The following is a 12,817-nucleotide window of genomic DNA, read 5'->3' as shown; positions in this document are numbered from 1 at the left end:
CTCCCCCGCCAGCACCTGTCACATGACCTCTTCTTACCTTTGGTCCAGGAACACCGTGGAGCCCCTGCGTTTGGAATCAAAACAAGGCACATCAGAAATGCATTTCTAGGTAAGTCAAAAACACCTCGTCCGCAAGTTGGACCACAAAAGCGCAAGGGCCTGGGGTCCCTGCCCAGGGGAAGTGGAGGGAATGCTAAGGGGGTTTGTGCTTGGGGCTCCCTCGGGTGGAGTCTGAGCCAGGCCTCCCCAACCAGGGACTGACTGTGTCTCTGTGACCCCCACAGCTGACCTAGAGCCTCATGAAAGGAAGATGCAGAAGGAACACAGCAAAGGTTGATTAGATTTATGGATGCGAAGTGCTTGGAGCAATGTCGGGCACGTAAGAAGTCTCGGTAAATGCTGGCTGCCATTGTTCTTACTACTACTTCTGCCAATGACAATGGGTGACACAGTGCCATGGGCCTGGGAACCCTGCAAAGGAAGGACCAGCCTCTATTGGTTTAGGATGCTTAGGGGCCCTATAAAAGCCCCATCTTTTCACCTGTCACCTGGAAAGGCCAATCCAGTGGGGCTGGTTTTACATCACTTTCCATCTTAATCCAGATGTTTTTGCTGCTGGTTAGCAGGAAGGAGGAAGGGGGAGAGCAGGCATCTGACAGCAAAGGGCAGAGCTTAGTGACAGAGGGACTCCTGCGGGGTGGTGGAACCAGACCCCGCGGCTGCCATGCCAGTCAACTGTTTCCAGGAGAGCCGGCAATGCCCAGTCTCTTTGGTGTCATTGACATGGTGCCGGTTTAACATGGGAGGGCAAAGGAGTAGGGAGGGGCTCGTGGATGAGAAAATCCCACCCTGGGAGGAAGAGGTGACAGCAACTGCCAGGGGGGAGGGGATGGTAGGGACCCAGTCACAGTGGGCTGAAATGCTGACAAGCCCTCCCCACTTACCGGAGGTCCGGGGGGCCCCTCTGGCCCTGGAGGCCCAGAAACCTAGAATCCAAAGGGAGATGGTTAGCCCACCCCCTGTTACATTCCAAGTGGCCTCCCCTTCTGACATGGCCCACGGTCCAAGCCAGAGGGGGACAGAACTGCCCAGCATGTGGTCTCCCCAAAGAAGGCTGAGAACAGGGCAGAAACTCATAGCAACTCATTAACCTGCACAATGTTGGAAAAAAAAACCAACAAAACCCCACATATTGCCAGGAAATGCTGTCAAAAAGTCTAGACTTCCAGATTTTCTTGAAAAAAAAAAAAGAAAGAAAGAAAAGAGAAAAACCTGGCAGCAGTAGGCCCTTGTTCATGCATGGCCATAATTGCCTGGAACTGAATAAAACCTTTCCCCTCCAGGTGGGGCATGAAATCTTTAGATTACCCCAGTCCCCACCACTCCCTATTGTCTGTGACCTGGAATTTTGCATTCATTTGTTGTGTGCCTGGCATTTGAACTTGAGACCTTTGGCTTACAGGAGCAGAGATTGGTTCTATGGAATGGGGGGAGGCTGAGCAGCTTTTGAAAATGTCCCTCAAGTCCCCTCGGGTTTGTAACAGAGACTGCTGGTCTCTGCTTCCCTTTAATTAAAGGCAGGAGGGAGGCAAGAGGGAGACCTGCCTGCTTCTTTCTGAGCTGGTCACCCCATCTCAACTTTGGGGCTCTTCTTGCCTTCTCGGGGTTCGAATCTCACAGAGTATGGCCAGAGTGGTGACCCCTCTGTCAGGCCACCAAAGAGGAGCCCCTGAACTTGTGCAGGCCGGGTCCCTCTCATGTCTCTCGGATCCATGGACTTCTCAGCTCAATCTCTGGAAACTCCATATTCTTTTCTTAAAAAGTTCACTGCTTTCTTTCTCTATTATAAATAAGTGATTCATGTATCCTGATTGTGGTGGTAGCTACACAGACCTACGAATGTATTAAATAAAATTCACAGACCTATACACCCCCCCCAAAGTCAATTTTACTGTACGGTAATTTTGAAAATAAAAAAACTTAAAGTAATAACAGACCCATTAAAATATTTTGTAAATTACAGGGAATTGAAAGAATGGAAAGAATAAGTACGTGAATACTCCTAATATTCTGCTTTACTTCCTTCCACTCTTTTTTTGATGCATAAAATGTACATAAATATATGTCCATGCTTAACAATGATTTTTTATATATAATTTGATTCTCTGCTGTTTTGCATTTAACCCAAAACCCGGTTTTCTACTTTTTTTTTTTTTTTTTGCATGTTCCGCACAAGCCTCCTTTCCATGTCTTGACTGAGTGGCACAAAATGAGTTACTCCCCGGCTAGGGCCTGGAGCCCGGCTTGGCACAAGGAACGCTCCCAAACACAGGGACTATTATACCATTAGTATGATTACCATAAGTTATTGAATCATTTCCTTCTTGTTAGAAACGTAGCCTGTTTCCAATTTTTACTTCCTTCTGGAAGGAACATTTCTGTGTGTGTAGTGCTTTTCCTGAATCTCGGAGCATTTTATCAGGAGGCCATCCGTCTCCAACTCAGGAACATACCATCTCATCAAGTTCGCTTCCCTGAGTGTGGGCGGGCCCTGGTGACACTGAAGGTGACCTCTCCGGGGCTGTACAGCCTTGGTGGTCCCTCGCCTGGCTCTGTCTGTGTGGCACAGGAACTCCCACCAAGCATCCTCTCCCTCACGTGATGCTGAACTCTGTTGCTTTCTGGGCTCTTTCCCTGATATGCCCCAAATATGCCTGATTCTCTCTCATCTTATGAGAACCTGGCCTCCATCCCCAGGACCTCTCTCCCCACTGCTCTCTCCTCTTCCCTTCACCACCACACCTCGCAGAGTAGAATGCGTCTCTCTGGAAAGCTTACTTCTCGAGCTTCCAGGCAAACTCCTACACAGTCTTTAAGATCCTGCTCAAAGGACCCATCTTCTAGGATGCTCACCCAGCTCCTGGAACGGCTCACCATTCTAGCCCTTGCTGCTGGGGACCGTTCACTGCACAGAGGAGGTTCTGTTTCTTTTCCTACCTCCAGACTCTAGCACCGGGAAGGAAACACAGCGGGGGCTCTGTGAACACCAGTGGGGGGACTGCACCCCGGGGCTCCGAGGCCGGGCTACCGAGCTCAGTGAATGTTCGGCTTCTTGCTTGCTCCCCATGTCAGGCACCTGTGCCTTTCCTTCTAGAGCACGGAAATGCAGGGCATCCTGGAAGGACTGGGGGCTGACGAGGTCCCTGTCAAATACCCCCCATGACACAGAAGGCCAAGCCGCACAACCTACCTCTACTCCTGGCTCCCCCTTCTCCCCGGGCTCTCCTTTCTCTCCCTGTGGGCACAAAACACCATACGCTGTGGGTGCTGGCACTCGGGGGCGCTGGGCACAGGGACACCCTCACATCTGTGACAAACTAGACCGGACTAGACGAGGCCGAGGTGTCGTCAAGGACCACCTCGGAGGGTGAGGGGACAGTCAGCCTGCAGTATGAAGACTGGGCAGGGGGCCCAAGATTACAGTCTTCGGGGATCTGAGGTCCCAGTACGTGGGAGGAGAGGCTGATATCATGTGTGGACCCTGCGGTGATCTGTGACCTGTTTCTAACCAATAGAATATGTCTTATGGCCCAGGTGATGGGATGTCACTCCTGTGATAATGTTACAGGCTCATGTTACAAATTATAACGTGCCTACGTTCAGGTTCTCTCACTCACACACACACACACACACACACACACAGAGCCCTGTGTTGGCCGCAGGCACTGACAGAGACTCTGGCTGGCCTTGGCCTTGAACAAGCAAGCTGCTCTAATGTGAACTGCCTGCCGTGGGCAAGAGCCTGTGGCCGGGAACCGTGGGCAGCCCCTAGGAGCTGAGGGCCGCCGTCCGGCTGTGGCAAGGCACCGACTTACGCTGACAGTGGCGAGCCTGGAAGAGAATGAGCATGTAGACCAGTGGCTTGACCACAGCCTCGTGAGCGCCCCCGGGCAGAGGACCCGGTGGAGGCGAGCCTGGACTCCTGACCTCCAGACACTGAGATCAGAAGTGCGCATTGTTTTCAGCCGCTGAATTTGTGATTCGTTACGCAGCTACAGAAATGACTCTGGCTCTAGGTGCAGGGCGAGGGCCAGGGGTGGGCGGTTGATGAGGAAGCTTCCGCACCACATCCAGGAGCAGTCCCTGCAGCCTGGAGCTGCTCCGCGGTGGAGGGGACACGTCAGGAGTCTGGGAGTTGCCTGCCTGTCCCAGCTGAGTCGGGCAGCCCTGGGGAGTAGCTCCCGAGGTCACAGGTGGGACTGTTTGACCTCTGAGGTTCTTTATACTTCTAAGAGGAGAATTCTGAGTCTAAGACTCTAGCACTTTCGAGCCAGGCTGGTGCCTGAAGGCAGAGGCCACCGTGCTGTGACCTGAGAAGTGGGAACCGGTATTCACACTCCAGTGGTCTGCACGGAGTAGATGTTCATTGAGAGGACCCGCCAGCGCCCCCCACCCCAACAAAAGGCCAGGCAGGCGGGGGTTAGTGCAGCCTCGTTGCAGGCCAGGCATCCGCTAGGCTGGTGACCACTGTGAGGGGCACCCTCGCTCGCATGCCCTCATCCACAGTGGCCTGCTGACAACCTCGATACCCCACCCTCTCGCCTTACTGTAAATCCCGGGAGCCCGGTAGGGCCGGGCAATCCTGTTGCTCCGGGTCTCCCTTGGCCACCTGGTTCTCCTTTCTCCCCAGTTGGGCCGTCTAGACCCTACAGATTGACAAAGATCTCTGTTAGTCAAGAGCGAGGGCATCGCTTGAACATCTGTGACCAACTGTGGCATGCACTCCCTTCCTTCAAGGGCAGGGGTCTAGGGTGGTGCCCATTTCACAGAAGAAAACCACTGATGCACACGGAAGACGCCCGGGTCAAGTCAGCAGCCTCGTCGGGCTGGGCAAGGTGCTTTCTCTGTACAGGCAACCTCCCCTGGGTGTCGGGCTTCTGCATGCTTGCCAAAGACACAGGATGACACCCATGACCTCATCACCTTCCCAACAACCCAGGGAAGTATCCAGGGAGGGCATGATTAGCCCCATTTTAGAGATGAGAAAACAGAGGTCTTGCAAGCCTCAAGGACTTTCCCAAAGACACAGGAGATGACAGAATAGGCCCCTTCTCTTTTGGGGGGGTGGTGGGCAACTGGCCTTCATAAAGCCAGGGGCTTGAGGGAAACCCAGGGGAGTCCCTGGCCCCCAACTCCGGACCCCAGGTTTCCAGCCTGGGCTACAGAAGCCATGCTGGGCGTGGTGCCCCCACGCAGGCAGGCATGCGTCCCAGGGTAGGGTCCTGGCCGGCCCGCCCTGGCACTCACCGGTGGGCCCGCCTGTCCTGTCTCCCCTTTCTCCCCCTTCTCTCCTGGGCTCCCCGGGTGTCCGTGTTCTCCCTTCATTCCTGTAGGTCCAAACTTTCCTGGGGGGCCTTGGGGACCGGGAGGGCCCATGTCTCCTGGCTTGCCTCGAGGTCCCTTTAGAAGATATTAGCAACATTTATTATAGACACTGATGGAGGGGGTAGAGAGAGAGAGCACGAAAGAATGGGAAGTCCAAAGGACATGGCTCTTCTGTGCTTGACTGGCCCAGGCGAAGAGCCTGTCCACCTCCCTCGGAATCGGAGAAACCTCAGCACCAGCCCCAGCCCGTCCCAACTAGGTCTTCCTGGCTCCTCTGGGGCCAGCATGTGGGGCTCAGGCTCCTGCAGGATTGGCCCCCACACGCCCCCACTCCCTTCCCCACAAGGCTCACATCTGGGCCTCTTCCAGAGCCTTTGGCTCCCACCGCCCACCGTCCCCCAGCAGCCCAGGTCAAGGTCCCTCTTCGGACACTCATCCAGGGCATCTGTTCTTACCTTTTCCCCATCGTGTCCTGGAGGGCCTGGAAGTCCGATCTCCCCCTGTGGCCGGAACAAGAGAAGGTCAGTGTCAGAGCAGGGAAGAGGCACTGTCATTTACGGCACGCTGCGTCAGTGCCAGGGTCACCCCGGAGCTCTGTACTTGCACTGCCTCCATTTCAAGGAGAGGACCCCAGGGCAGAGCTGTGCGCATGAGGCCTGGGGTGTGCGCAGCAGGCAGCTAGGTCCTGGCTCCGCAGGCCACGTGTTGGCCACAATCTTGCACGCTGCCTCTGAGCACCCTGGGTACCCCAGGCTCCCAGCCCAGCCCTCCTGTCCTGCCCGCCCCACAGGGAGCTCCCTGCATCTTCACATCAACCCAGTCCCTTTCTTTAGGTCAGGGAGGGAGCTAAAAGAGGCCTGGCCTCTGTCTTTGAGGCCAGTGAAGAATGAGCCACATCACCAAGGCATAACGATGCTATGAGAGGAGCAGAGAGGAAGGGGCAGTGAATTCTGCCTGGTAGATCAGGGGAGCCTTCAAGGAGGAGGTGGCCTTGGAGTTGGGCTTGAAATATGAGGACTTGGAAAGGTAGGGAAGAGGGGAAGGAACTTCAGGGCAGGGGCCCTCATGAGCAGAGGACAGAGGTGCAAACATGCAGGGCTTTCTGAGAAAATCACGCGGGTGAGGCAGAGTCTAAAGGGGAGCAAAGGTGGGGAGCAAAGGAGGGGGGAGGTCGGGGAGGAGCTCAAGTGCCGTGTTCCCTGATGGGGGGCTCGGGGTCCCCTCGTGATTCTGTCCGGAGCAGTGGCTTGTCTAGACCCAAGCTCTACCACAGAACAGAAGCCTGTGAATTACGGGAGCCCAAGTCAGACAGCAGGGGAAGAATGGCAGAGTGAGGTGGCAGGAGTGGGGGTGGCTGTCATGGGGGCAAGACAGGGCCTGGGGTGCCTGGGAGCAGTGGGAGGAGTCAGAGGCCAGGCTGCAGTGGTGGCTCCGCAGGGAAGATGGGAGGGTCCCCCGCTGGCTCCCGCACTCGGGGACACAGGCAGTGCCTCTGTGGGGTCTGCATCTCCCTTGTCAGGACAAGTGTTACCTTCTGGCCTGGGGCTCCGGGTGGGCCGATTTGTCCGGGAAGACCAGGGGGCCCCTAGGAAATAAAAGAAAGACCTGTGGAAGAACTTTCCACCCAAGGAGGGGTGGTCTGTTGCCAGGGGGATGTATGGGGAGGCTAGTTTATGGGGATCAGTCATTTTCAAACATCTCATCAGTGGCAGGAACATTTTTTTGTAAAGGAAATAGCACGGGGACTCTACAATGTAAAGTGGATAAGCACTGAGTGTGTCTGGGTTAGAGTGTTGGGGTTGGGGGTGGGGGGGATCCTGGAGCCACGCCTACCAGCCCCTCGTCCTCCCTCCGAGCACCCCTGGGCTCCAAGAAGATAAATTTCACCTCCCCCGATAGGGACTTCAAAATGCCTCCAGGAAACAAGGCAAATATCCATCAATAGGTGCAGGTGTGCAATACCCATCCAATGGAATATTACTCAGCAGTGAAAAATTAAGCAAGCACAGGGTCTGCCATGTCATGGTTGCAACCCAGACATTCTTTGCTGAGCTAAAGAAGCCAGACACAGGCGGCTAGGCTGCACAATTCCACTCAGATGATACTCCAGAAAAGACAGATCGAATCCACCACGACAGAAAGCAGATCAGTGGTGTCCGGGGGCTGAGGGTAGGTGTGGGATCGACTCCTGAGGCACATAAAAGAACTTTCTGGAGTGCCTGGGGTGGTGGATACATGGGTATATACATTTGTCGAAGCTCATCAAACGTCACAGCTGAAGTGGGTACATTTCATGGTATGTAAATTATACCTCAAAGTTGACTTTAAACGAAAGAAAGATTCCATGAAAGTTTTGTTTTGGATAGCTATTTCAAATAATATATTTTAATGTCCCCAGATGGAGCTCATTGATTTTAGAATCACGTGATGTTAATACCAAGCTCTGGGGTTGAGGCATGATGTGATTGGTGTTTGAGTCTGGGGCTGTACATCCCCAAGTGTTCGGTGGCACACGGCCACTAAAAATAGTAAGCGAAATCAGGGGCGCCTGGATGGCTCAGTGGGTTAAGCATCTGGCTTCGGCTCAAGTCATGATCCTGGAGTCCTGGGATCGAGCCCCGCGTCAGGGTCCTGGGATCGAGCCCCGCGTCAGGGTCCTGGGATCGAGTCCCGCGTCAGGGTCCTGAGATCGAGCCCCGCGACAGGGTCCTGGGATCAAGCCCCGCGTCAGGCTCCCTGCTCAGCGGGGAGTCTGCTTCTCCCTCTGCCCCTCCCCCCACTCATGTTTGTGTGTGTGTGTGCGCATGCTCTCTCTCTCTCTCAAATACATAAATAACATCTTTAAAAAAATAAAAATAAAACATTAAGTGAGATGAAATTCCAATAGTTTGAGAACTTTGGGATCTCCTTTCTTCTCTCCTCCTGGATGTTAAACCTCATGGTAGTTGTTTTAACTATAAGTATTCACTACAAAAATCCACAGGCCTGTCACTGGTAGTAGGTACGCATGCAAAATCTGGGCTTGGAATTCACTGGTTTTCCAAGTGCAGAAAATGAAATTGATTTCTAGGAAAGGTGAAAACATGGACGTTGAGTAGCTCCTGATTTTTTAGGGTTATGGATTTTATGAGCTGAAGGTTGAGTACAAGAAACATAAAAGCATCCTCCTTTGTACCTCCATCTCCTTGACGCGGCTTCACGGGGACCCAGCATCTACGCTGCGACAAGAGTGCGCAGTGGAATGGGTGAAGAGCCACTCCAGAGGATAGCAGGGACCTCCCCCCCTTGCCCCGGGGTAGGGGAGGCTCCGGAGAGCCCCTGCTGAGGCTTGGATCACCCTCTGCCCCGGCACTTCAGGGTCAGTCCTAACCCAGCAGACCTGCACCGGCTTTCTGGAGGCCAGACCTCAAGTCCTTGCCCTCCCCTGGCCCCCAACCCCCCGCCCGGGCCCCCCAGCCCTCAGCCCGGTGCCCAAGGGAAGGAGGAAGACTTACCATCAAGGCCAGCGTTCGGATCTCCTAAAAACCAATGCCATGCAATCAGTTGAAGAACAAGTCAAGGGCCATCTGGAGGGTCCCCTAGGCCCAGGCATGGAAACATGGGAGCTGGGTCCCCCTTAGGAGCACAGTAAGGTGGGCTCCGTGCCTCCCAACCGCATGCCGCTCCCACCTCTCCCCAAGGTTCACAGAGACTGGGCAGAGAATGCTCTATATCTCACCCAGGCTGATCTGAAGCTGTCCTACACCAGACTCAAACAGGCCCTGAAACGGACTGCCCGCTTCCCTTCACTTTGCCAAAGAGGGAGGACACAACGTCTCTGCTTCTCCCTGATCACTGACTGGGACCCTCCCCTGTTCTCTCCTCTTCCCCAGAACCCAGATTTCAAGGCTCTGACATACTTCCTCGTAAACAACGAATGCAGAATAGGAAGATACAGAGCCACTCAAGAAACCAGGGGGACGATTGTTGGCATGGAGACAGGATCGTACACCACGTAAATGGATCCACAGAGGTACAGAGTTTCCTTTAAAGGGATGGTTCTCCACCTGGGGGTGGCGTTTGGCCCCCGGGGACATTTGGAGACATATTTTGGCTGTCAACAGGGGGTGGGGTGCTCCTGGCATCTAGTGGATAGAGACCAGGGATGCTGCGAAACATCCTACAACATACAGGGCTCCCCTTCCCCCACAACTCCCCACAAAATGACCCCACGGTTATTGAAGACCTGGGGCTCCAGAACCCTGGATGGACCAGCAGCACCCCCCAGGGTGCCAGGATGCTCCAGTTATGGTGCTCTGTTCCCCAGAGCCAGGATAGCCTGCTGGCAGGGCCAGACCAAGAGCCAGGCCACCTGGTGGCCAAATGAAGGGGGTGCATTTGCCCGGAGGCTGGAGACAGAGGCCAAGGGAGAGAGAGCAAGGGGGACACTCTCCTGGAAGCTCTGCCCAATAGCCTGCCCTCAAGCACACTAGTGGGGGCATTGAAGTGCTCCCTCATAGGGCCGTGGTGCAGCGCCCAGAGGTCTCTGAGCGCCTCCCGATCTCTAGTCTCTGGGCCAGCTCCCACTCACCTGGAGAGCCTCGTTGATGTTTCCGTTGTAGTCCACCATCTCTCCTTTCCCTGGTTCCCCCTTGGTGCCCTGCAAGACAAATGTGGCCTCAACCCCAGGCCGGGGCCAGTAGGGACGGGGGCGCAAGGCTGCCTACTCTCTACCAGGTGGGATCGTAGCCAAGGCGGGCTTTGCCTGGCTGCACGCGGGAGGACCCAGAGCTGCAGGCCGGGGAGTCAGGGGCTTCCCCACACTGAGAGAGGATGCCTAGAGGTTCTAGAACAAACACAGAAGACTCTATGCGACAGACTCTGGTCTAGACAGACCTAGAGAAGACCGAGTCCCATCATGGCTGCCATGACCGTAGAAAGAGGTCTCTCTCCCTCCCTCCCGTTCAAGGCCCAGAGTCCAGCCATTCACACTGTGACCCCAGGGGAGCGAGATGTTGTGCTCTGACTCCGGGGAAGATGCACGTACCTTGGGGCCGGCTGGTCCCTGGTCTCCAGCTGCTCCAGGCTCCCCCTGTTGCATGACAAAATTGGAGTGAAAGAGGGATAAGGCTGGATCCGAGAGCACCTGCTGTCCCCAGAGGGGCCATTGTAAGGGGCCCTGGAGGGGCTGGGAGGCTCATCTTCACTCAGGCCAAGAGGCTGCCGACCTTCCTGTAGGGAAGTGCAGGCTCCTTCCCTTCAGGAGCATCTCTACCTGCCTCACCTCCTCTGGGCCTCCCAGCGCCTCTGGGCTCCTCTGGCTTCTTGCTGAAAGACCTTCTTCCTGGTCTGGGCTAGTTGCTAGGGACTGCACCTGTGACCCGTGTCTGCCTGGCCACCTCTCCCCCGCCCCCTATGGCAGCCACCTCTTCGGAGGACCAGGCCCTTTGCTTCTGTTTATTTCCATTCGGCTCACAGAGCAAGAGTCCGTGACCTGAGGGGTCAATAATTGCCATGGAGGGACGATGGGTTCTTTCAGGGGCCTCTCTGCATGTGATAGCCCCAAACTGCCGGATGGAGAAAGGGAGTTCAGCGGAAGGCACTAGGAGCGCTCAACCTCCCCGCTGGGTGGGGTTGGGGGTTATTGCTGTTGGAAACAGGACAGAACTATGGGGAATGCATGAAAACAAACCTCAGTCCCAATGGTTCTGGGACAATGTTAACATCAGAGACAAATTTTAAAAATCAAGACAGAAAGTGTATGTAAAGGGACAACAGAGCCTTTAATATAACTTAATTCCACACGACCCTGAAGCCGATCAGCTCGTGGAATGTCGAGCCACTGTCACCTGCTGATGACCTGCCCCTACCCTCCCTCCCCCCAGAGCATTTTCGTCCCTGAGCACCGTGAGGGACAGGGCAGCCCCGACCTGACCCTCCCACAGGAAGTAGCTGGGGAGAAGTGGGAGCCCCACCTTTACCAGGGGCGTGGAAGCTAACAGAAGCAGGGGTTCTGGGTCCTGCCCCAGCCCAAGTGTCTGACCCTGGACCAGCCTTTGCATGACTGCTGACTCCATGGAAGGCTCTCCCCAGCCAGCAGGAGAGATGGCCACCCGGAGTCACGCCCCATCAGCTTTGTGCCCTGGGGGTCTGGCTGCAGGGCCGGCCACCACACTTGCTCTCCCTGAGCTGGGGCTTGAACTCCCAAGCTGACCTCATCTCAGAACTGTGAGCCTCTGTACCTTGTCTCCTTGCCGTCCTGGGGGGCCGGCCTGGCCATCAACCCCAGCTTCTCCCTGGGGAAGAAGAGAGACATGGGTGTTAGGTGTCTTTGGATCTCTGTCTTTGTCTGCACTGGCTTCTACTGACTTACCTCATTCTTCTCATCTGCCTCCCGCCCACCCGTGGGCCCAGTCTGGGTCTCACCTCCTCCTGGCAGCCTTCCCTGTCTGCCCCTTTCCTCCTCTGAGTTCTGCACCACTTCCTGGGGTCCAGCCCGCAGTGCAGGCACTCCTCAGTTCTGGTTAACACACAAGCCAGCTCTGTTGCAGCTCCCAGGTGGGGACCGCCATGCACCCCCAGCTACCGGGAGGTAGGTCATTTTGGAACCTAAAGCACCGGGGAAGGCACATCTCAGCAGTCCCGCCTGGGAGACAGAGGGGACCATGAAGCCTCCGGGCATGGAGGGAGGGGGCCCAAGAGGCCTAGGATGGGAGGCACAGAGAGAGATGGGAGGAGGCCCCCCCCACGCATACTTCCCTTAGTCAGCACTTTGCCTGGCCCTGAAGGAGGACACGGGCTTGGGAACAGTCTTCTAACTTTCCCCTCTTGTGTCCCAGAATGCAGGGACAGTAGTGATCAGGCTTCCCTGACCCCAAATCAAAACCCAAAACCTGCCAGGGATCAACACCCCGTGGGGTCAGACTCCGACCCTGGGGATGTCCTGGAGCCCTGGGGGCAGGGCCACCATTAGCAAAGCTGGTGCTCAAGCCAGGGAGGCTCTATTCCTGCCACGGTCAGATGGGCATGTGGGGGTTCGCCCGAGACCTTTTCGGCCACTTCATCTTGTCTGTCTGTGGGCTTCCTTCTGGCCCCCACCACGATACCCCTGTGAATTGTGGGTCTGCTTCTCCTGCTGGGTTGTGAGCAAGCTGAGGGTAGGTTCTCTGCAGCCTCACAGCCCAGGCAGGGCCCCGCCCACAGCAGCAGGTGGGTGGAATGAATGTGTGTATCATCTGAAATCATGTCCTTGCCTTATAAGCTCAGAAAGAGGCCATCCTCTCTTCCCCGGGCTGCTGGAGTAAATGGAGCAGTGCAGGCGTCTGCTTCGGGAAACCCAAACCCCACCACTGAAGTTTCAAAGTGAGGGCAGTCCCATTGGCAGCTGACCCCACTGCTGCTACCCGGCCCCCCGCCCCCCCCCCGGGTGCCAGCACCAGGTGGGGCCCAACTG

At 55.7% G+C, this 12,817-nt stretch overlaps 1 protein-coding gene across 1 annotated transcript in view; it reads right to left on the bottom strand.

Moving 5' to 3' along the window:
• Window positions 1–12,817, bottom strand: part of LOC118018987 (collagen alpha-1(XIII) chain-like) — a 143,521-nt gene that overhangs the window by 19,433 nt on the left and 111,271 nt on the right. Inside the window, exons 24-33 of the mRNA XM_035017745.1 lie at window positions 11,607–11,660; window positions 10,412–10,456; window positions 9,956–10,024; window positions 8,880–8,903; window positions 6,917–6,970; window positions 5,841–5,885; window positions 5,308–5,460; window positions 3,251–3,295; window positions 945–986; window positions 38–64 (exon numbers count right to left, since the gene is read on the bottom strand). Coding sequence (XP_034873636.1) covers window positions 38–64; window positions 945–986; window positions 3,251–3,295; window positions 5,308–5,460; window positions 5,841–5,885; window positions 6,917–6,970; window positions 8,880–8,903; window positions 9,956–10,024; window positions 10,412–10,456; window positions 11,607–11,660 — 558 coding nt within the window. The remainder of the gene's footprint in view (window positions 1–37; window positions 65–944; window positions 987–3,250; window positions 3,296–5,307; window positions 5,461–5,840; window positions 5,886–6,916; window positions 6,971–8,879; window positions 8,904–9,955; window positions 10,025–10,411; window positions 10,457–11,606; window positions 11,661–12,817) is intronic.

This window comes from Mirounga leonina, unplaced genomic scaffold (assembly GCF_011800145.1).
Source record: "Mirounga leonina isolate KUSES-001 unplaced genomic scaffold, KU_Mleo_1.0 Mir_107, whole genome shotgun sequence".
Taxonomy (NCBI): domain Eukaryota; kingdom Metazoa; phylum Chordata; class Mammalia; order Carnivora; family Phocidae; genus Mirounga; species Mirounga leonina.
Note: the sequence above shows the minus strand (reverse complement) of the source record. Positions and strands in the feature narration are given on the sequence as shown.